Source organism: Pan troglodytes, chromosome 3, assembly GCF_028858775.2.
Source record: "Pan troglodytes isolate AG18354 chromosome 3, NHGRI_mPanTro3-v2.0_pri, whole genome shotgun sequence".
In the NCBI taxonomy this organism is placed as follows: Eukaryota; Metazoa; Chordata; class Mammalia; order Primates; family Hominidae; genus Pan; species Pan troglodytes.
This window is the reverse complement of record NC_072401.2, coordinates 6,589,572-6,613,324: the sequence shown is the minus strand read 5'-3', so window position 1 is coordinate 6,613,324 and position 23,753 is coordinate 6,589,572. Positions and strand designations below refer to the sequence as shown.

Below are 23,753 nucleotides of genomic sequence, written 5' to 3'. Positions count from 1 at the left end.
CCCCCGGCCTCCAAATGCCTGGGCAAAAGGATGTGGGAGGAACTTTAAAGTACAATATGGCTGTGAGGTCAGGAAAGAAATTTTTTTTTTTTTTTGAGACAGAGTCTCGCTCTGTTGCTCAGGTGGGAGCACGGTGGTGAGATCTCGGCTCACTGCAACCTCCACTTCCTGGGTTCAAGTGATTTTCCTGTCTCAGCCTCCCAAATAGCTGGGATTACAGGCATGCACCATCATGTCTGGCTAATTTTTGTATTTGTAGTGGAGACACGGTTTCATCATGTTGGCCAGGCTGGTCACGAACTCCTGACCTCAGGTGATCCACCCGCCTCAGCCTCCCAAAGTGCTGGGATTACAGGCGTGAGCCACCGCTCCCAACCAGAAATTCTTAATTTATGGTTTCGCGTGGAAGCTTTTCTCCTCTTTAGGGAGAAGAGGGGGCAGAAAACTGCTCAGGATAACTGTGGTCACTTGCTTGAGCCCTGTGCAAGGGGACAGAGTGAGGTGGTGAGAACTTGCCTCCACAGAGGACACAGGACCCCGGGCCACCTCCCGTCTCAGCGTTCTGCTGGCTTCTCCCCTCACCAGAATTCAAAATCACTCTATTTCTGTGTCTTGTCTACTTGGGTTTTTTTGGGTCTGCTTCTTCCACTAACCTGTCACACATGAAGAGAGGGCCACATCATGTCCCCAGCACTGGCACAAAGCCCAGCCCTTGGCTGATGCCCAAGTGAATGGTCACTGCTCTGAGGGCCCCGTGCACACAGCTAACAGCCAGGTGAAAGGCCAGTCAGGGAGACAAGAGTGGGCAGCATACACAGTGTATGTTGAGGGGTGGCACTGAACAGGCAGCTGCAGGAAGCCAGGAGGTCATCCTGGAGGAGGTGATGCCCAAGATGAGGTGTGAGCTGGACAAAAGGGGGATGAGCGCTGCTCCCCAGAGGAGTGCCAGGAGGAAAACTGGCACAGTGAACATGGGCACCCTACCAACATGGGGCTCAAGTGGGGTAGGGTGCACCACGCTGGCTCCTGACCCCGATCTCAGGCACCGACACTTCTCTGTGGGCTGTGGAGCTCGAGGCCAGGCCTGTTGTGCTGGGGGCCGCGTCCCGAAGTCCCCGCCGGCACCGCAGTCCTCACCTCAGTCTGTGCCTTGGGGTCCCCGGCCTTGGCCCTCTCCAGAACTTCTTCAAAGGGGATTTCCATGTCTCCCTTTGTAGGCCCTTTAACACAGAAGAAACAAACACACATGTCACAAAGCCAGACTGTGTCACTTGTCAGGATGGAGGGGACAAGGCAGGAGGGTCTTCAGATCTGCTGCTGCTTGTCACTTTCAAATCCAGGCCAGGAGTACAGAGAGACACAGACACAGACAGGGAAGATGCCCAGAAAGCCACTGTTTGCCTTCCGATCACAAGCAGCGCCAGAGCAAAATGAGCAAACTCTACACGGGTGGGGTGGTTCAACAGCAATTCAAAGCTCTCGGGGTGGGAGGCATGGGAAGGAGGGGAGCACAGAGCCAAGTCCCACCATCACACCCCTTGGCTTAGGCCTGCTCTAGCTGGGGCTCTAGAAAGATCCAAGAACTCAAGTTTGACAGCCCATGACCTAAATAATACAAAGAACCTGTACCCAAAGCCCAGAACCCCAACAAATCAAGTTCATGTTTTCCATGATTGTACCAACAAAAACCACATTTTTTGGATATTATAATCAGTGTATATACATCTTGATATTACCTTTTCCTTCTTAAGAGTGAATGCCTTAGTCTGTTCGAGCTGTTATAACAAAAATATTAATACCATAGACCAAGCTGGTGGCTTACAAACATCAGAAATGTATTTCTTTCGATTCTGGAGACCGGGAAGTCCAAGATCATAGTGTTGCAGACTCCGTGTCTACTGAGGGCCTGCTTTTTGTTTCAGGTCTTCTGGCTGTGTCCTCACAGGGTGGAAGGGGCAAGGGAGCTCTCTGAGGTTTCTTTTATAGGGGCACTAATTCCACCGTAGTAAAGCCATCGCTCATGATTCATCACCTCCAAAGGCCCCACCTCCTAACACCATCGGACTGGGGGTGAAGATCTCAGCAAATGAATCTGGGAGAGACACAAACTTTCAGTCCACAGCAGTGGATTGTTCTCTGGCTTCCCACGATGCGCTGCAGTCAGCTCACCATTTTGGTGGCTCCTAGATCCATCAAGGAGACAGAGTCAGGTTACTGACCCTCCCCTCCTCTCCATCAGGTCTGTAGGTTGCTTCCAATAACCTCTTGTTTTCTACAGTGGTGCCATAAACCGTTTCTTTTCTTTTGGGAAGCCGTTTTCCTAGCACAGGTTCTCCAGTTGAATTATTACACCAAGGGTCAAAACATCAACTACAGTTCGTGCTGCATTCTACTTCCTAAGAAGTTACCTGAATTTACACAAGCATCATGCAGTCTTACCCATTTCACCCAAGGCTGGCTGACAACGGGACAGGCTGCATGGTTCCCAGTAACACCACACTGAGGACCAGCCTTTCTGGTCCAACTCACCCAGGGCTTTCCCAGAACCATACCGTGCCAGGCTCTGAACCGGCTCTGCAGCACCAAATGCTGCCTGGCCACTGCCTTCAGATGACCCAGGTGTACAGGAGACAGGACTCCAGTGGGAGACCATGGGATGTGGCCAGGTGCAAAGGCAGAGAGGAAGGGTCACACCCAGTTTGGAGAGGGCAGAGGGAGGCTGGGACAACTCAAAAGTCGCAGGTGGCAGGTAAGGCCCTCACAGGTAAGGCTGTGTGGGTGAGGCATGTGTTTGGAGAAGGGAAGAATCAGATGGATTCTTCACAAGCTCTCGTGGTCAGGCACACGCACTCCAGCCCTGTGGATGGACAACTCGCCAACACAAAGGCCCCTCTCCCTGGACACCCCTCTCCCTTGATGCTGCTTTCCCTGGACACCACCCTCCCTGACAGGCCACCTCCCTGGATGTACCCCTCCCTAGAGGCTCCTCTCCCTGGACGCCCCTCTCCCTGGATGTCCCCGTCCCTGGAAGACTCCTCCCTGAATGTCCCTCTCCCTGAATGCCCCTCTCCCTGGACGCCCCTCTCCCTGGACGTAACTCTCCCTGGACTTAACTCTCCCTGGACGCAACTCTTGCACAGAATTTCGGGCTCAGCTTCCTTGCCGGGGTCCTCAAGGACGCTGCTCAGAGATGGCATCAGGTCCCGCAGGGCAGCCCTTTTGGACACCCACCCTCCCCAGAGCCCCCAGACCTTGGTGCTCCCTGAATCCATCGAGGACAGTTCTCCTTCCTTGCTGCCGTCACCCTGCCAGCCCCCCAGCGTGGTTTCTGGCTGCGGGCTCAGCAGCAGACTCACTATCCCTAGAGGAACTGCAGACACAGAGCCTGCAGGCACCAAGGCCATGGGCCCACAGAGCAGCGTGAGCGATCACAATGACACAGACGCACGTGTGGATCCATGCTCCACAGTAAGGTGCTGTGCGACCTGGTGCAGGCCACATCACTGCCCCGAAGCAGCTTCAATCTGATCGTTAACATCAATCTGATAGGATGGTTTATGATGAAAAGAGATGCTTTGTAGTGAGTGGTCCAAAGTTGCTGTTCACAAGAGGAGGCTTTCTCTTCCCTCCCCACTTCCCCAGGAGACCCCAGGGCTGTTGCTGTACTTCCCACCACAACGCCAGCACCTCTAGTGAATTCAAGTCTCTTTACTTGACTAAGTTCACAAGTCATATTCTTCTTCCCTTTTTTAAAAAAATCAAAACATGGAAGGTCCAAGTCTATATGGTGGTCTAAAAAGATTCTTCCAGTCCGTAATTAATTTTTCACAGAAGTTATTCACAGCCTGACATTTCAAGACATCTCCCCAATATACAGAATCTCTCTCTCTTTTTTTATTATTTTTTTTTTTTTGAGACAGAGTTTCGCTCTCATAGCCCAGGCTGGAATGCAATGACAAAATCTCGGCTTGCCACAACCCCTGCCTCTCGGGTTCAAGCGATTCTTCTGCCTCAGCCTCTTGAGTAGCTGGGAATACAGGCGGCCGCCACCAGGCCCGGCTAAGTTTTTTTGTATTTTTAGTAGAGACAGGGTTTCACCATGTTGGCCAGGCTGGTCTCGAACCCCTGACCTCAGGTGATCCGCTGCCTCAGCCTCCCAAAGTGCTGGGATTACAGGTCTGAGCCACTGCGCCCAGCCCAGAATCTCTTTGAGATGGACACCCACCCTCTTCATTATTCCAGCTTCCATATGGCAGTGGTGGGCTCATCCTGCAGACCAGTTAGCTCAGTCCATGAAGCAGGAGCCTTCGTGGGCTCAAAGGCAAATCCCAGCATGCTCACCGCTCAGTGCCAGAAAGATCACCCCCAGCAGCCGGCTGCATCAGTGTGGGCCACCAAGAACCATCAAACACACGTGTTTTCTGTGTGCTCAACCTCCGTTCCTTGCTTTTTCTGATGACTGCACCTTGATGTCCCTTTTGGGGAACCCCGCCACTCTCAGTCCTCATGGTCTGGGTGGCACTGCCCCCTCCCCTGTGCTGCACAGAAGGCCCGCACCCCCACCTGGCCAATCAGAGTTGCCAGGTCATCTCCCTGACTACAGCACCTGGTTCAGGGATGGACGCAGCCCAGCGGGGTTTGTGCTAGAACTGCTGGGAAATGGGCTTTCACCTTCTGCTGATCTTGGCACGTGGATGCCAGCTTCAACTGTGGAAGGTCACCCTGTGGGCAGAGCCCCTGAGACACAGGCAGCACAGGAAAGCAGAGTGGAATGGGGGCGGGGGAGTACTTCCTGATGACATCATCTGAGCCCCTGGATCCAGCCGTGCCTGAAGCAAACTACTCTAGGCTCTACAGATCTATGGACTCATCAATCCCTTGCCCCTCTACTTTTTTGGCTTGTGTCAATTTATATTGAGATTTTGTCACTTACAACTAAAAGGGTCCTGAATCTAACTCATTCTTTGAAAGTCTGCCTATCAATCACAAAATAGCAGTGTCATCAGAGCTGGCTACCATGGGCAGGTGTCCTTCCCTCTGTGAGGTTCCATGGAGAACACCCTTCATCTTTTTAATTATTTGTCATGCACGGGCCCTATGGATTTGAGAGATTCATGGATGCCACGCGGAATCAGTAAATGACCCTCACTTTCTCAGGCACTACCTAGGGCCTCCTCCAGGATGCGCCCCTTCCCGGCACAGCCCACTGCCATTTTTGCTGGAACCTGGGTCATCGTCCATCGTCTATCAGGCTCCGCCAGCCTTCGTGGATGCCATCTATGTCCGTGGGTCTCACCCGTCTCGCCACCAGCTTCCACTACGACGCTGGACAGTACACAGTGAGCAGACGGGGATTCCTGGAGGGAGCCACTGCAAACAGGGCCCGCAGCTGCCCTCTCTCCTTCTGAAATCCTAGCATAGTCCAGGACACAGCACCTGCCTGGCTGAGCAGCTGAACTGCCAAGCTCAACTCCCTGATTGAGCAGATATTCTGCAGAAATAGAAAAGGATGGAGAGAAGGCTTCTTCCCACACAATGAACATCAAACCCACCGAAGGGGCAGTGGCTGGGGCCTCCCTTCCCAAACAGCTGGCTCAAAACATGCACAAAATTTTCCCAAAGTGGGCTGGGAGCAGGGCAGCTGGCTTCCACTTTCATATTACTGATGCATCCAGACACACTTCCATAGTGTTTAAAAATTTTTGGATGTATGTCAAATGCTCTTAAGAGTGCGATCTTAGGCATGTGGTAAATAAATATGATGTAATCCTCCCGTCTCCAAGGGTGCTGCTGCCCTCTCCCTCCCTCCCTCACTGGTCCTGGGCAAGCCCTTGACCTCCATGATCTCTCTGCACCTCTCATGATGCCCACAACAAGAGGCTGTGCCAAAGGGAAAGGTAGAAAGAAAAGAGGATGTGCTGTGTGCTGTCATTCCCTGTGCCAGAGACAGGGCACAGGGTGGTGGCCTTGCACCACCGGAGCATCCCCCACATGGGGAAGCTGGGGTCACCCTGCACCACAGCATCCCATCAGCCTCTGTGACACTGACAGTGGTTCTCGTGAATGGACAGGCTGAATGGTCCTCAGCCCTCTCTTTCTATGCAGGCTGAACTCTGAGGCGGGAACAGGACAGACAGTGGCTGGAGGCCCTGGCAGGGAGGGCACCCTTCTAACAGGCCCTGCGTAGCCGAGGGCACCAAACTGAGAGGCAGGACCCCTGAGCTCACCATGGCCCGCCCTGGGCCAGGCGAGAACGAGCACGTCCACCCGTGAGGGTTGGGGCTGTGTAGGTGACTGTAGACATCACCCGCGGTGGGAGGGTTCCTGGAGGTGACGTCCGAGGCTTGGAGCGCAAGTAGGACAGGCACACTGCCAAGTTCCCAGAAGACTGAGTGCCACCAGATCCTGTGGCCAATCCTCACAGTGTGGTGTAGGGGGCTCAGCAGGAGCACATCAGCAATCAGATGGGCCAGGTCAGGATAAAGAACAGGCGTGACAGCTGCTTCCTAAATAATCAACGGTGGGTGCCCTGAGCAGCACCTCCTGCTGTGCCTGTCCCCAGGGCAGCAGAGGCTCAGCACACTCCCACATCTGCATCAGAGCCCCAGTCTCTCCTGGGCCCCCTTGTACCCTCTAAGACTAAGCTCGGACCCCGCCGGGAACCACCCCCAGGACCCTACCTCAGGCTGTGCCACCACCGTCCACCCGGCAGCCCCAGCCAGAAACCTGGAGGCCACCCTGGCTTTCTCCCTTCCATGTCTACCTGTCCCTCAGCCTTCTTGTGGCCTGGCTACTCCTCTCTCTGCTCCGCCTCCTGGCTAGCCTTTAATGTAAACAATCCATCTAACAGCTGAGCCCCACTCACCACAACACCCTCTCCTTTCCCTGACCCTCAGGGCCCTGCTTGGCCTGGCTGACCTCTTGACACCACAGCCAATTCCTCATGGGTCTTGGGTGCCCCCTGCTGGGCTCCCTCTCTGCCCAGGGTGCCCTTAGTGTAGGAGCTGGGGTGCCTGCTTTCCCTACACCCGAAGGCCCTTCTTTGTCCCTCGCCCAGCAGCTCTGACTGGCAGTGCAGCCTCAGTCAGCATTGGTGGGTGCTTCCTGGTGGCGTGCACCTCCTCCCCAGGGCTCCTACTCCTGTCCGCATCTGTGTCCCTGTGGCTGCCAAAGCAATCCCCCTACCCCCAATGGCTGGGAGGCCTGGCAGATTCAGCAGTCGTGTGGGCTGGCCACCCACTGGGGTCAACAGAAAGGGCATATGACTGCCCCAGAGTCTCACAGTGAGCTGGGCCACCTCACAGTAGGGTGATTCCCTGGTCAAGGCGGTGGCAGCACTGCTGTAGAGACTTGTAGAGATGAGAGTGCTGCTACTCGGAGATGGAGTGGCGGGTACGACTCGGAAAGCTCCCGAATCTCACCTCCTTCCCTCCTTCACCAACCCCAGGCCATGTCCTACTGGTAGACCCGTGAATGACCGAGGCAGCAGGAGAGCTCAGGGCCGCATAGTGGGAAGGGGTGGGGCCTCGGCTGGTGCCCAGGAGGCCTGAGTGCCCGCCAGGGCCACATGCTTAGCACACACTTAGCACAGGCTAAGCACATGATAGCCACAGCACGCCCAGCCTGAAGCTGAGACGATGACACAGTCTGCTTTCCTTCCTCCCACCCGCACCAGGCCTGTCCCTCTGTGCATCTGAGCCCGCCCTTTAGCCCCAGGGCTACACAGAACAGGCCCAGAACAGGCTCTCTGCCAGGGCGTGGACTCGCACAGCAGTGTCATGGTGGCTGAGTGGGGCTGGGCGTCAACTCTACCTCTCTGTGCCTGCTGGGTCACCTAGGACCAGGTGTGACGAGCCCAGCTTTATTCTCTTGTTGAGCAGAACAACAGATCCCCCCAGGGCTGGAGACAACACTGAGGTGATCACAGGACTCACCACAGCTACCTGTGAAGAAACGGCCCCCGCCCATCAGCCCTGGGGCAGCCACGGACAGGCAGGTGCCGGCCCTGGCCCACTGGCACATCACTTGGGCTGCTGTCAAAAATCAGAACAGACAACACCTCTCAGCACATGGGCATCCACACTCCACACAGGACACAGTTTCCCCTCTCAGGGCTGCCATGAGGAGTCCCGCCCTGGCACAGGGACGCCCAAGAGCCTCACAACTCTCTGCGGTCTCCTTTCTAGCCTGAGTCACTGTTTTCTTTACCTGTCTGGGCCCAGGAGCCCCTGAGTTTCCAAGCCCCGACCCATCGGTAGTGGTTCCCCAGGTGGCAGGTGACTTGCCAAGGCCACAGAGCCAGGATGGAAAGGAAGTGTGGGGCTCCAGCCCAGTGACGTTTCTGAAGCAGCCCCTCCCCAGCCTTGCTGAATGAAGGGCTGAAAAGGGGGTCAGTTCCTCAGGGAGGCAACCAGAGAAGGGTGACCCCAAGGCTGCTCTTCTCCTGTTTCCCAAGTGTACAGGCCAAGGAGCAGCTCAGATGGGGCTCCGATGATGCCTCCTCCAGGCAGTCCACCTGATGCCCTGAAGAGTGACGAGGCCCTCCTGGGGGGCCCCTAGGGGACTGCAATGTGGGTTGTCCCCCACGCTACATGAGCCCCAGAATGTAGTTCCTTGTTCACTCCTGTCTCCCATATTGCTCAGGGCTCCTGGAGGGCAGGACTGAGCCTTCACTCCTATCACCAGGGCCTGGCCAAGCATTGATCTAGGGATAGGCCAACCTGCTCTGTGCACTTCTCTGAGCCTGGGACATGGGGATCCCTGGGCGCAGATGACCTGAGGCCCATAGTGAGCACAGGCTCCACGGTATGTTTAAATCTCCCCTCCACCCTTCACCAACCACGGGACGCTGGGTCATCTACTTAAGCCCTCTATCCCTCGGTTTCCCATCTGAAAAACAGGGCAGCAGCAGAGCCTGCCTCCCAGGGCTGTTAAAGAGGCAAGTGGGCTAATGCCCTAAAAAGATGCCTGGCTCGGGGAAGTGTCAGTTAAATAGCTACCCTTGTTGTTACCTATTGGTATTTCAACTGATGCTCACAAACCTATGTTGGCTGGACGGGGGAGCTAAATAACAGATTCTTGCAGCAGCTGCTACTGGCAGGGACCCTGGGCCCTGCCCTCCCTGCGGCCACTGGGCATGCAGGGCCAGGCCTGCTTTGGCCACATCAGTGACCAGTGACTGGGAGACGGGATGCCCACTGCCCCCAGCTGCAGGCCCAGTGTTGGGGGCTGGGCTGTCAGGCGGCGCCCAGGGCTGGCTCTTCACCACCCCCACACTGGAGACCGAAGCCAAACAAACCACAGCTGCTTCCTGACTCTTCTTATCTGAAACACACAGTCTTGGACTCTGTCCTTTGCGGGCTGTTCTCATTACCCAGATTGAAACCAAGCTTCCGAGCCCTGATATCTGTTCCCCTGAAGCCGTGAGGCTGGGCCCAAATCCCGGGGTCAGGCCCTCATCTGCCCAGAGGCCTCCAAAACAAAGCAGAGGAGCACAGTGATCTTTTAAGGAGATGCAAAGACAAACAGGGCCCAGGGCTGCGGTGAGTTTCCAAGGGCACGCCCAGCATAAGTGGTACATGGGAGCCTCAGCGCGCTGCGACCACAGCAGGGAGGCCCCACGGCCCTGCCAGTTGGGTGACTGGGACAAGAAGGAAACCTGGGCCTCGTCTCTCACCTGCTGGGTCTCTTGGGCAAGTCACCTAGACTCAGTGTCTCAGTTTCCCCTCTCAGGACTGCCATGAGGAGTCCTGCAGGCACATGGAAAAGGCTGGTGTACACAGCAGTCACTCACCATGGGTCTGGGGCTTCTGCATGGGCAGGAGGGGCAGTGATGAGCTGGGACCGAGCCTCCCTGGCAGCGGCCTCTCTAGCTAAAGTGAAGGCTGACCGAGGCCTGAGTCAGCTGGAGAAGGTGCCCAGGGGCCGGACTCCCCTGGCTCACACCCACCACCCTCACATCACCACCCGGGAACCAACAAGCCTGTCAGCTCTGCCTGTGAACACCAAGGGCCTCAGCTCTGCTTTGAACATCCAGGGCCTCAGTCAGCTCTGCCTGTGAACACCCAGGGCCCCAGCATCCCGCCTCAGGATGGAGGTGAAGGACGCCCGTCCCTCACAAGTCTCCCTCAGGGAGAGGGGAAACTCAGCACCAAGGGCTTCGCCCGCATGTGGCCTCACTCCCGAGAGTGTGGCTGTCACCTCTGGTCTGCCACCCTAGTTGGTTACAGAGGGCCCGTGAATTTACTCCACGTTTGGACGCTGTTGCAAACGGAAGCTGTGAAGTGCTGCAGAGGCCCTGGGAAGAGAAGGACTGCAGAGGAGTGGGGGCACCAGCACCACCTCGAGTGGGTGCCACAAAGGTGACAGGTGCAAGGCTCTGAGGAGGTGGGTAGCCCCAATGGATGGACGCCTGTGCACAGCATGGGAGCTGCACAATGCTGAACTGCAGAGGACCTGGCGGGGGGACCCTCCAGGGGTGGCTGAACCCCGTTCCCACCCAGCTATCCCTGAACATCCCCAGCCTGGGCTTCCCAGCCTGCTCCCTTACCGGTGCCGTCTGCTCGTTCCCGGCTCCTGGTATGCTGGGCCTGGGGTTCAGCGGGGGCCGCTGCGTCTCTAACACTAGGGCCAGGGCCAGCCTGGGGTCCGGGTGCTCGGGGCCTTTCGCTCCTCTCCTGCTCCAACGAGGCCGTGGCATTGAGTCGGGAACGCGCCTGGGGCTGCGGTGCTGGCGGGGGCTGTGGGCAGGAGGGGCCCAGCGGAGCAGTGTTGGAGTCCATCCTGCCTGGAAGAAAAGTCAAGGTCAGGCACATCCAGCACCGGCAGAGCCCGCTCTGGCACTTAAGTGTCTGCTGGAGACAGAAAAGCAGAGGGAGGCAGGTGGGAGCTGCCAGACACTCCATACAGGATCTCGCTAACACTCAGTACCGTCCCCATGGGCCAGCACCGCTTCCAGGGAGGAAACCATGGGAGGACACTCACCCACGTGACTCTACAGATGGCACGGCACTTACAGTCTCAGACCTGCACATGCCGAGGCCTGGAGTCCCTTCCTCACTGGGCATGAGCCACACAACCCTGGCCTTCCCTCATCCAAGAAACGGGGATGATGATAGCAACACCCAGAGCCCACCTATGTGGAACCTGGCTGCAGGGGGCTGAATTGGGCCCCACATCATGTGCCCACCAATGTCTGTGAATGTGCCCTTATTTGGAAAAACAGGTCTTTGAAGATGTATTTAAGGATCTTGAAATGAGATCAGCCTGGAGTAGGGAAGCCCTGGCTCCAACAGCTGATGGCCTATAGGAAGAGGAGCGTAACAGAGCCATGCGGAGACGGGTGACAGTGGCCAAGGAGCAGGAGGACCACTGGCCACTGCCAGAAGCTGGACAGAGGCGACGAACTGAGCCTCCCTCAGAGCCTCCAGGAGGGACCCACCCTGCCCACACCTTGACTTCAGACTTCTGCCTCCAGAACCATCAGAGAACAAACCTCTGTTGTTTTAAGCCACCAAGTTTCCAGTAGTTTCTTACGGAAGCCCTAGAAAACTAATACGCTGGTACTGAGTAAAGTTAAGTAAATATGAGAGGGGAAGGGAGCTGGGGAGGGGAGAAGAGGGCAGGGGAGAGAAGAGAGGGAGCCAAATGGGTGGAGCTGGGATTTATACCCAGATCTGCCGCTCCACAGCCCCCACCCCAGGCCCAAGCCACAGCACCTAAGTCAGAGGACTGATGCCCCAGAAATCAACACACAGAGTAAAAAGCAAACTAAGGCAAACAGTGCGGTGGGGGCATCAGAAGAGACTAGAGTGCGCAGAGATCCCGTGACCCGTGTCACGCCGGAGCAAGGGCTTTATTTTATTCAACAGAGGCCCTCACATGCTGCTTAGCAACATGGAAAAACACCACCATCCCTGTAATGAAGGACAACCACCGGCCACAGACACAGAGCTGAAAGCGCTGCAGGATCCCGAGCCCCGGACCCGGATGGGCCCTGGATGAGCGGCGTTAGGGGTGGGATGCAAACCCCTGGCACTGCTGGACCTTGAACCTGCTGCTGTGTGAGGCTGTGGAAACTTTTCCTCAGATTCCCAAATGACCCTCCCAAGCTCAGGGCCACAGCCATCCTCTGAGGCACAGAGCAGGGAGAGGCTGGTAACAGAGAGTCTCGCTCCCAGCCCCAAGCTGCTGCAGCGCTGTGCTCCTGGCTCTGTGCCCAACAGCTGTGTGGTCCTGAGCAGCCCACATCCCGCTCTGCACCTCAGCCTCCTCATCTGAAAATGGGGACGGGGGCAACTGTGAGGACCAGTGAGACCAGACACCATGGGCAGCACGAGGGAGTCCCCTGGCCACCTCTGAACACCCAGCGCTTGGCACGGAGCAGCCAGGTCTGAGTAGGTGCCCAGAGGTCACTTTTGGGGGCAGCTGTGACTAGAAGAGTCAGGAGTGGCCCCAGGCTCCACACACAACAATTTCTGCTCCATTCCCAGCTGCAAATGGGTCCTAAAGATCAGATTGGTGCTGCTCAAGAACTCTGCAGATTTCAATCCACACGTTCCTCCCTTAGAGGGACTGAGCCCTTAGTTTAAAACATCCCCCAGGTGCAAACCATGCATGGTCAAGCACACCGCCCCCCTCAACCCCGTGCATCCCCCAGATGCACAGGTGCAAACCATGCATGGTCAAGCACACCCCTCCCCACCCCCGCCAACCCCCGTGCATCCCCCAGGTGCAAACCATGCATGGTCAAGCACCCCCGGGTGCATCCCCCAGGTGCAAACCATGCATGGTCAAGCTTGGGAGCCTGCTCCATCCTGTTTCCAAGTTCCCAGCTCCCGGGAACTGGCACCTTCCACAAAAGCAGCCATTTAACTGCACGTGCAGACCTAAGTGTCCCCTTAGTCAGCTGTGGCAGAGAAATACAGGATCGCACGTAGAACCCACACGCTGTGGGCAAATAGAACCACGGTCCTGCAGGCCACCGGACCACCTGAGATGGTGAAAAGTCAGGTCTTCCAATGACACGTGGCCTTGTCTACCTTCTCTCCCATGGTTCCCACTGCCCCCAAGTCAGGTGTCACTTTCTCAGACAGAGAGAGAGGGCACCTTTACTGAGGGCTGACCTACGCCAGGGCATCTCTGCCATCAAGACCAACGGCTCTGTTCTCTGTACTTGTCTTTTCTCATGAGTTTCTCGTATGGCCCTGGAAGGTAGGTCCTATTGTCGTGAGTTCCTCGCATGGACCTGGAAGGTAGATCCTATTGTCATCCCAGAGTTATAGATGGGGAAATGTTTTATCCTTCAACCTCATCCCACTTCACAGACAGGAACCCAGGTGCAGGGAGGGGAGGGACCTGCTCAAGGTCAAACAGCTCCAGGTACCAGACCTGAAATTCAAATCCAGACCTGCCCAATTCTAATGCTTCTGCAAGCTCATTTCTGAAAAAGACGACTTTGAAATCCGACCGCCACTGCACCCTCTGTCCCGGGGCCCATTCACTGCAAAACACTGGCTACCCTTCAACATCAGCACACAAATGCTGACCTTCACACTTCTGTTTCTGCAGGGCCCTCTTCCCGGAATGCCTTCCTACCCCCCTCCCCCAGCCTAGACCCTAAGCACCCTTCAAGTCAAGAGCTCCAGCGATACCTCCTTTGTGGGAGCTTCCAAGCTATGTCTCTCCCGAGTCCCTGTCTTCCTCACCTACTCAGGTAAACACACAGCACTCAGGCGATCACCTCTCCATCAGAGCCCTCCCTCTGCTAGAGGTTACAGTTGGAAGCAACATGGCGTGGGGCGTCGGTTACCCTTACTAGTGGCCACATGACCTCACTGTGTCTGTTTCCCCATATGTAAAATGGGGATAGCACCTCCCACATAGGGGTGCTATGGGGATTACGTGTGTGGCAGAAGAGAAAGCAAACTATTGGGCATTAAAAAAAAACTAAGCCGGCCAGGCGCGGTGGCTCACGCCTGTAATCCCAGCACTTTGGGAGGCCGAGGCGGGCGGATCACGAGGTCAGGAGATCAAGACCATCCTGGCTAACACAGTGAAACCCCGTCTCTATTAAAAATACAAAAAAAATTAGCCAGGTGTGGTGGTGGGCGCCGATAGTCCCAACTACTGGGGAGGCTGAGGCAGGAGAATGGTGTGAACCCAGGAGATGGAGCTTGCAGTGAGCCGAGATCGCGCCACTGCACTCCAGCCTGGGTGACAAAGCGAGACTCCATCTCAGAAAGAAAAGAAAAGAAAAGAAAAACCCTAAGCCATTACTCCCAGGTGCTAAACAAAGGCATGTTCAGTTGGAAAACACTTCATAAAAGGAATTTCAGGAAAACAGATTCTAGCTGGCCTATGTACCATGTATGTCACACTGCAGTTAAAAAAAAACTGCTTAAAGTAAAACCTCTGGTTAGTAAGAATGGATGAATACAGGAGGATTAATTTTCAGGTTCCCTGAGGGTTGGCCAAGTCTGGTTTGGATCAAAGGGCTTGTTATTTCAAAACAAGCACAACAATTCCTGGTCATGGTTGGTCACAGGGACAATGAAGATCAGAAAAGATCTCCCGGTGGAAGGAGCTGCTGTCTGGTCCTTCCCTCTCTGAGTCTTCCTGCATGTGATAGCCACTGTGAGCCCTGAGGGCAGGGCTGCAGCTTATCCACTCAGAAGACCTGCTGCCTTGCCAGGAATACGTTAAGCACTTAATGCATGTGGGCAGAAGCCTGAGGCAGCCTGGCCTAGGGCAGGAGCACCATCTAGGCAATAATGCTGTGGGACCTTAGCAAATCCCTCCCCCAGACCCCAACATCCAGGCATCTCCAGCTGCATCCACTCTGCACCCTCAGATCCCCACCTGCACGGTGGGGCACTCAGCCCCAACTCCCTACTGGTGACCACAGCAATGGCTTAGAAGCCGTCACTGTGCAAGATCCACAAAACCAAAGTTGCTAGCATTCTTTCCTCATGAGCAATGAGGCATATTTTTATCCCGTCCAAACACAAACACCGGCACCAAGGAGTTCAGCTGAGAGGCCGCCACCTGGAGAGGGCTGCAGGCACCATGCATCCACTCAGACCCGCAGCAGAATGACCACACGTGGCCTTCTGCCCTAAGGGCTCTGGCCCTCACCCAGGCCACCCCCATTCTGTTCTCTCTGGGGGGGCAACCCCACCTCCCAAGCCAGTGCCTCAGAAACAGCCCCCGTGGGAAGCCAAGATGATGTTCACTCTCTCTGATCAGTGCCTCTGCCTCCAGGATGCCAGTCCAGGGGAGTCACTGGAGATGCCCTCGGGGCTCACACACAATGTCCATCATATGGCACTTTCAGCACTGTCCAGAAAGGGGCTGGCTATAAAGCCTACACCCCTCCATATGGTGCAACGCTGTACAGCTGGTAAACGTGACCTCGTACATGAACGTTTTGAGACAAGGAAAAGGTGGGCCTAACACTGTTAAGGCAGGATTTAAAGCAGCAGAAGATATTAGCCGGAGTCTGTTTAGGATGAAAACAAAATTTATCTGCCAAAAAACGGAAGAAAACGCCCCCTAAAAAAGATACTTGCTGTCTCTGGGGATAAAGCTTATGCGCGGTTTCATTTTATTCTTCTTTTAAACATATTTCCCTAGTTTTCTATAATGAATGTGTAATGTTTTTGAAATTAAAGCAAATGTTATTTTAAAACCCATCTGTGAGCAAGCCCTAAGGGAGCAGGCCCAGGAGGTCCTGGCCCTGGGATGTCTGCTCTGGCCTGGCCTGACCCAGCCCCCTGGCACAGGGCTGCTCCTCAAGACAAGGACACAAAGCCCTTGATGGATCCCAGGTACCTATTTTTGCTCAGAGTATTAAGGGACAAACCAAGGAACATTCCAGCTCTATCCAATGTGGCACATTCACAGGAACAGAGGGGTTTGAATTGGGACTGCCCCAAGCAGCATTCATGACGGCCATAGTGGCCAAGCCCCCACCACACACCTGGCACCTGCTCCAGGCCTGGCCTGGATGGGCAGCAGGTGTGGACTGAGGGTAGGTCCATCTTGTGCCAAGCACTGTGCTGGGCCCCCCTGCCCTAGAGAAGTCTTGTCCAGGGCCAGCATTGGAGCAGCTTCATCTAGATGGGAAGGGTTAACACCTAAACAGACACCCACAAAGACGGCACAGAAGGGGGCCCTCACTCCACTGTGGGAAGAGGCAGGCCAGTAATCCTGCAGGAGGCCTTGACTGAGCCTTCTGGACAAGCAGGCAGGAGCCAGGCAAGCTGGGAGGTGGCTGGGCATTCCAGCAGGGGTTGTGCCCAGAAGAGGAGGCAGCAGAGGGACAGTGAGCCAGCCTTGTGGCCAGGAACACGCAGGTGGCTGGGAGGTGACTGCTGGAGAGAGGACACAGGAGGGAGAGGCTGAGTGAGCAGCGAGGCGGGTCCCTGAGGGCCCGAAAGAATGCCGGCTCCTGGCTCAGGAGGCGGACCTGACCCGATAGCCCAGAGGGAAGTGGCAGCTGAATAACCAGCAGGGCTGTGTGCAGCCAGGCCCGGATCGGGACCAGGGAGGAGCCTGGGGGTCGTCCAGGGAGAAGCGAGGGTCCTGAACCAGGGCAGGCATCCGAGTGAGGCTCAGGAGCCAGGAGAGACCCAACTGGGAGTGAGGAATGAAGGGCACAGGGGGTGGTCTGGTTTGTGGCTGGGGCTGGCTGGCTGTGGTGGTACCACTTCCGGAAGTAGGGAAGTGGGAGGGGAGGGGAGCCGTGTAGGCATAAAGCTCCCGACCTATTATGATTCTTATTGCCACCGTCAAGGATGGGTGTTTCGGGTCTGTCCGGCAGTGCAGACATCTCTGGGGGTTGAGACTGAGCTGGGGTCCCCTCTGTGACCAGCCCCAGAAGCCTGTCCAGCCCTGGTCCGGGATGGGCAGGGGAGGCCTAAGTCAGAGACGCCCTCCATGCTCTTCCATCCTGGGAAAGAAGGTGAGATGGGGTCTCCCAGCCAACTTTTCCTGTGTCTGCGAAGGGAGGACAAACCAGCAGGCAGGGAAAAGAGGCTGAAATGTGGAGGAGCCTCCCTCCAAATCCCTGGTTGGATACAACGGAGACCCCATGGGAATCACAGACCCTTGGAGATAGAAGTAAACAGGTGGGGACAGTGGCAAAGGTGGCCTCTGGGCTTCCCGTGGGCTCCCTCTCCTGCTGCAGAGAACAGGCAGCCAGCACATGGGGTACCCAGGGCACAGCTCCTTGAGTGATGGATGCTGGCAGAAGAGAAAGCCCTTTACAAACTGCAAAGCCCTGGGCCAAATGCCAGGGGTCATTGTCCAAGGTGAGGAGAGGCGGGGCTGCTTCTGGAGAGATGGGGCAGAGGCCTCACACCAGGCTCTGCCCCATCAGCTTCGTGGTCCTGGGCTGGCACCAAACCCTGCTAAGCCTCAGCTTCCTGGGGTGTCAAATGGGGACTATAACTTGTCCGCCTCAGGCTACTGAGAGGGTTAAATCTGGGTGGTGGGGGGTTGCACAAATGCGACTTCCTTGGAATTCATAACATCAACTGCTAAGTGGGTGAGAGGCCAGGGCGCCATCACATCCAAAAGGGCTGGGCAGGATTCTCCAGAAAGTTTTCGTTGATCAAACAAAAAGCTAATGATCCAGAGAGTGGAGTTCATACGAGGCAGGGTCCAGGTGCTGCCACTGAAACCCCTCAACTCTCTACTGAGGGGCCCCGAGAGGGAGAGGAACTGCCACAGCGCTCCTAAGTGGGCTGTGGGGATTCAGAGTGATCCCTAAGCTGCCCCTCGGGCGGGCCGGGTCCCCCTGGGGGACTGAACCCCCCTTCCCCCAACAACACCTCCCGGGGGCCCAGGCGCGTTCCAGCGGCCGGGCGGGCACCAAGGGCGGCCGTGGGTCCCGGGACCGCGGGGGAGGGGCATGACGGGGCAACTTGGGGGGGATGGCGCGGGGAGGGGGCCTGCCCGCCGGCCGCTCCGCCTCTCGGGCCTGCTGTCCCGCCCGCGGCGGGGCTCCAGGCGACAGCGCGCGGGGGACCGGAGCGCGCCCCCCGGGTGACCCGTTCGGGCCCGGAACAGGGGTCGCCTTGCGCGTTGCAGAGTGGGCGGGACCCCCGGCCCTCCAACTTCGGGGACCTTGTCGGGACTTTGGGGCCAGCCACCCATCAGCTCGGAAGGGGAAACTGAGGCCCGAGGCGGACAGTGCCTCAGGGCTCTTGCCCGCCTCCTGCGCGCTGCCCACAGCCACCGCGCCACTGCCCCAGCCCCGAAGTACTCACCGGCCCGTGAGTGGGCCGCACGCGGCGCTGCGACGCCCTGGGGCCTCTGGGCCGGCAGTAAAGTTGTTCGGGAGCAGCTGAACGCGGCGCAACCAGGAGACCTGCGGCCGCGGGGGAGCAAACTGCACTCGCTGCTGAAGAGCCGGCTAGCGCGGCCTTCTGCACGAGGGGGCGGGGCAGGGGCGGGGCCTTCGGCCTCCCTCCACTCCAGACGCGGCCCCCCGGATGCGGCGCCAGCTCGGCCTGCTGAGTGGTCGCTGCGGCCGCCAATCACTCCACACCTAAGCCAATCACGGTGCGCCTCGCCAAGCTGCGGCCCGGCACTCCCCCTGCGTGGTTGGGCCCGAGCGGCCAGAGGGCGGGTCCGGCTCGCCCACAGCGAAAGTTTCCGAGCGGACTCGGGCCCCGGCCCCGCCCCGCCCGCGGAACGTCCAGTTGCTTAGCGAGGCCGCTCGCCTTCTCCTGTAACAGGTGGTTTGGACCCGTGGAAAAGGCTCCGGCCACCTTTCATCCATCACTCCAGCCTCAGCGTCCCCAACTGCAGATTCATTATATTTGCTGTTGCAATATCAACACACGTCTTGAGCGCCTATTCCGGCGCTGCAAGAGAGTCTAAGGGCTCCCCTAATAACAGCAGCAGAGATGGAAAAATGGGGCCTGTTTGGAACGAGTGTCTGCAGCCAAGTATTGCTTTCAGTGCCCAGAATCAAATGCAGTGTAGCAAGCTTTTCACACGGTGACTGTGGGATTCCTTTAAACTGTGTGTGTTAGCCCAGGGAGTGAGCAAGGCTCAGGCAGTTTGGAGACTCTGGGGGTTTGGTTCCTGTCTGGGAGGCGTGGTTTGGAGATGAGGGCGAGGGTCTATCCTTGAGAGGCCCTGGGGAACGTGAGACCCTGCCTGCTCTGTCTCTGGTCCCCACAACCAACCTGAGATACCTGTCCTAGTTATCACAGCAGAAACTGCGACTCGGAGTGACTGCCAGAGATAATGCTTACCAACATGTTGGGAGCAAATATTCCAGATGGCTTTGGAGATGAATTCTGAACACACTACTTCGGAGGACTTTTGTCAAAGCGGCGTAGTTCACGTCAGTCACCTCATTTGATTCTCCAGCTGCCCCCACTGCCCACCCCCGATTCCCAATGTTCACGTGTGACCCTGTGAGGCTCACAGAGGAAGGAAGAACACCTGCCGTCAGCCTCGCCTGCTCTGTCCAGGTTGGCTTAGGGGCTTTCACAGCTTTCAAGGGCCCCCCTAGTGACCCAAGGAGGGAGGTGGCACTGAGCCCATTTTTTATTGATGTGAAAATTGAGGCTCAGACATAGTTATTTGCCCAAAGTCTTGAAGATGTCTTTCCACCTTATCACACACTAACTGTAGAAAATTTGGAGAATTACTAAAAGTAGAAAGGAGAAAAAAAATCACTCAAAGATGATCACTGTTCACATTGTGAGATTTATGCACATTTAAGAAAATAATAAATATTAATGTGAACACACAATCACAGAGAGGCTGAAGCACTTCCCAAACCCTTTGCAGGGGCTCATTAAGCAGAGAGAAGAGGACAGATTGAAAAGTTCCTCCTGTGGAGGTCTAAGGGAAGAGAGGAAGTGCAACAAAAAATCTACAAGACGGCTTAAGGAGCCTCTATCAGAACACAGCAACACTGAACATACTCCATGGAGCTAAGAGACTGAAAAAGCAACAGGCAAATTCAGAAAGAGAAGAGTGGAGGTGAGGACAAATGAGCAAACTGGAAGATAATGTGGAGTAAATGCTTCATGATGTAGAGGAAAAGCACATGAAAATCATCAGGACAAAAAGCAGAGACTGGAAAGACAGTTCCAGGAGGTGTATTGCACAAAGGACAGGTACTCCAGGAAGAGCTGGAGGGGAAACAGAGGTGAGCAAAGTGCCAGGAGAACGTGTCCCTGGAAATCCCAGATGCCAAGGATAAAGAGACGGTCTTGCAGAGTTCCAGAAAGAACAGGTCACATCTAAGGGGAGAAAAGTTGAAGTGGTTCCTAGGGGACTTTGGAGCAATGTCCAGGGACTCTGATGATAGGATCAAGGATCCTTACCATGGCTACTACAGGATTCATCTATCTGGACAAAAGAGAGAAAATATCCATTGTGGCAAGACAGAGAAAGGACCTCAGTGATGTCCCCTTTCAGAGGAAGATATTCAGAGTTTCCCCGTCACCGAGACAGTTCAATCACTGTAGAGATTTCAAGATAGAGCAAACGCTCAGAACAGGAAGTGGTGTTAAGCAATGACCCTTGCAAAATATACAGTATGGCTAATCCCCATGTGCCTGGGATTTTGTACTAGCAATGCCACATAAGGATTCTTAAAACATAAGCTACATGCTGCAAGAGAAAGTTGTATTAGCCTGGAACTAAAAAAAAAATAGAATCTTATCACAGAGAAGTCAGAATATTTTAAGATCACATTTGGTTGAGGGGAGAAGGAGGAAGTAAAAGGATCTGATTCGGTGAGTGGGGAAGGAAAGCCTTATTGGTGGTTGGGAGGGGTGCTTCATTACCATTTACTTTTAATACATTAGCAGGGAAAGATTGGTTTAATTATGACTCTCAGCTGGGGAAGGAAAGCCTTATTGGTGGTGGGGAGGGGGCTTCATTACCATTTACTTTTAATACATTATCAGGGAAAGATTGGTTGAATTATGACTCTCAGGAATGGGAAAGTAGCAACTCACGGGAAAGCAGCAGAGTAGAACTCCTGAATTACTAGGTAGAAGTTGGGGGAGGGGTGGAGGGAGAGTAAGGAAGCAAAATTAAGGGGGAAAGTAAATAATAGCAAGAACAATAAGCTTAATAATAGTAAACATAAGATGAGATAAAATAAATAAAGCCATGGCTACCCGCCTTCGTAACACGGTGAATGGGCTGAATTTCCCATCCAAAGTCTGTAAGACTGGGGCAAAAACTAAAGTCCAGTGAAGCACTATTTACAAGAAACACACCAAAAATATTGAGAAGTAGAAGATCACAGCAGACATTTGAAAAATGGCAAATTACTATTGATAAGGAAGAACGCATGATGGAAAGCATTCACGGGAAGAGTGGTATTATGTAAGGGTGCCAGGCACAATCCACAAAGATTTCATTGTCATGAACCTGAATGAGCCAGAAAATCTAGTAGCCACACACTTAAAGCAGTAACTGCTAGAAATACTAGAACTTATTAAAACACAACTCTGGTGGGAGAAAGAGCCAGCTGTTCAATGCTATCTTTTCTAGGACACCTGTCCTCATTCCCCCAAGAGCTGAGCTCTGCATGTTGCTGCTGAGTATTGAATGAATGAATGGATGGATGGATGGATGAGTCACCTATGCAAGGACTTCATATAAGCTCTTTCTTGCCCATAGGACAATGTCCAAACTCTTTAACCTGACATCCAAATATACCCCCCACAATTCAGTCCTTTGATGTCTGCCCATGATTTTCAGACTCTGCATTCAAGTTCTTGGCCCACTTCCTTCCCTACACCTATTTAAAACCTACTTCCATTTACTCAACAACCATTTAGTGACTTTTGGCCAGGCGTGGTGGCTCACGCCTGTAATCCTAGCCCTTTGGGAGGCCTGGAGGCGGGGGTGGATCACCTGAGGTCGGGAGTTCGAGACCAGCCTGACCAACATGGTGAAACCCCGTCTCTACTAAAAATACAAAATTAGCCGGGCTTGATGGCACATGCCTGTAATCCCAGCTACTCGGGAAGCTGAGGTTGCGGTGAGCCAAGATCACACCATTGCACTCTAGCCTAGGCAACAAGAGCGAAACTCCATCACACACAAAAAACAACAACAAAAAAAACAACACGTGCGGCTGGTTGGGCGTGGTAGCTCACACCTGTCATCCCAGCACTTTGGGAGGCCAAGCCAGGGGGATTGCTTGAGCTCAGAAGTTCAAGACCAGCCTAGGCAACATGGCAAAAACCCATCTCCACAAAAAAATTTAAAAATCAGCCAGACGTGGTGGCACGTGCCCGTAGTCCCAGCTACTCAGGAAGCTGAAATGGGAGGATTGCTTGAACTGGGGAGTTTGAGGCTGCAGTGAGCCAAGATTGCACCACTGCACTCCAGCCTGGGCAGCAGAGTGAGACCCTGTCTCAAAAGAAGAGAAGAGAAGAGAAAAGAAAAGAAAAAGTAAAAGAGATAAGAAAAGAAAAAGTAAAAGAGATAAGAAAAGAACAGAACACGTTTGGGCATGTCGGCCACACATTGGACTTCTAGCACAGCAAAACCCTAGGACTAGCCTTGTCAGCATCCCTGGGAGCCAGGCCCAGGAATCTGCATTTTAACAGGTTCCTGGGGGGTTTGTGAGACATAGGAACATTTGAGACCCACGAGTATAAAGCAGGGTGGTTCATAGTGTGATGGGTCCACCAGACCAGCAACATCAGCATACAGCATTCCTCAGTCACCTGGACGCCTGTTACGAATGCAGAATCCCGCGCCAACCATGGACCTCCTCAGTCAGAATTTGCATTTTAATAAGATGCCCTTGGGATTTGCATGCACATTAAGGTTGGAGCCAGTGGTGGCATATGCCTGTAGTCCCAGGTACTCGGGAGGCTTGGGCAGGAGGATTCCTTGAGCCCAGGAGTTCAAGACCACCCTAGATGACATAGTGAGACCCTGTTTCTAAATAAATAAATAAAGCAAGCTAGAGAAGCCATGCTGCAAGCTGGAGGTGCTTAGCTCAGGCTATGCACATAGAGCCACCTGGAGAGCTTGTCCTGCCCAGGCCAGCTGGACCAGAAGTCTGCATTCTATGGGGAGTCCTGGATAGGGGTGCAGCAGAGGAACCGCATGGGTGCCTTTGCAATTTAGCAAGGTCTGGAGCTCACTCAGGCCATGTGCTCCATCCACTGCCTCTTTCCTGAGGCCATCCCACCAGGCCTTGACCACGTCTAAGGTAGGAAGCTCTCTTTGCTGCTATACCCCGACGGATCTTCCTAACACAGTGTGACACACAGGGCAGCCTCCCTCACTGTCCGAGGGTCTGAGGGTATGGAAGCTTCCCAGGATCACACACCCTGCAGCTGCTGGGCCGTAGAGCCTCTGGGCTCCCACCCCCCTCCTTCCTCCTCTCCCACTTCCCTGCTCATATCCCACCCTGGGCCCACCACTCCTCCCTCCTTCCCAATTTTCCCTTTATAAACCTGAGTTCCCTGCCCACTCTACAGTCTCCTTGGAATCACAGCCCAAGTGGCTGGAGTTGTGGCTGGTGGGGGTGTCGTGGGGGGCTCGGTGCTGGTCACACGGCTCTGTGTCACCAGGGCTGGTGCCACGTCAGAGGCCCACGCCTGCCAGCACCTCCACACGCACCCCCGTGCACACACCCACCTGCCACACACACACACTGCATTGTCGCCGGGTAGTTCTGAGCCCTCCCATGGGTCTGAGTGGTGACGTGCTCATCTCTGAAGGCAGAGAGCGAACGCCACTTC

At 55.1% G+C, this 23,753-nt stretch overlaps 1 protein-coding gene across 3 annotated transcripts in view; it reads right to left on the bottom strand.

Moving 5' to 3' along the window:
• WFS1 (wolframin ER transmembrane glycoprotein) overlaps positions 1–18,462 on the bottom strand; it is a 34,697-nt gene extending 16,235 nt beyond the window's left edge. Inside the window, exons 1-3 of one of the 3 annotated variants that reach the window (XM_016951253.4) lie at positions 18,273–18,462; positions 10,550–10,782; positions 1,138–1,220 (exon numbers count right to left, since the gene is read on the bottom strand). In XM_016951253.4, the coding sequence (XP_016806742.2) occupies positions 1,138–1,220; positions 10,550–10,781 (315 nt within the window). In that variant the 5' untranslated portion in view covers position 10,782; positions 18,273–18,462. Of the gene's footprint in view, positions 1–512; positions 654–1,137; positions 1,221–10,549; positions 10,787–18,272 lie in introns of those variants that run through there. The other 2 variants (XM_016951252.4, XM_063809343.1) reach the window with 2 other exon arrangements.
• Positions 18,463–23,753: the final 5,291 nt, after the last annotated feature.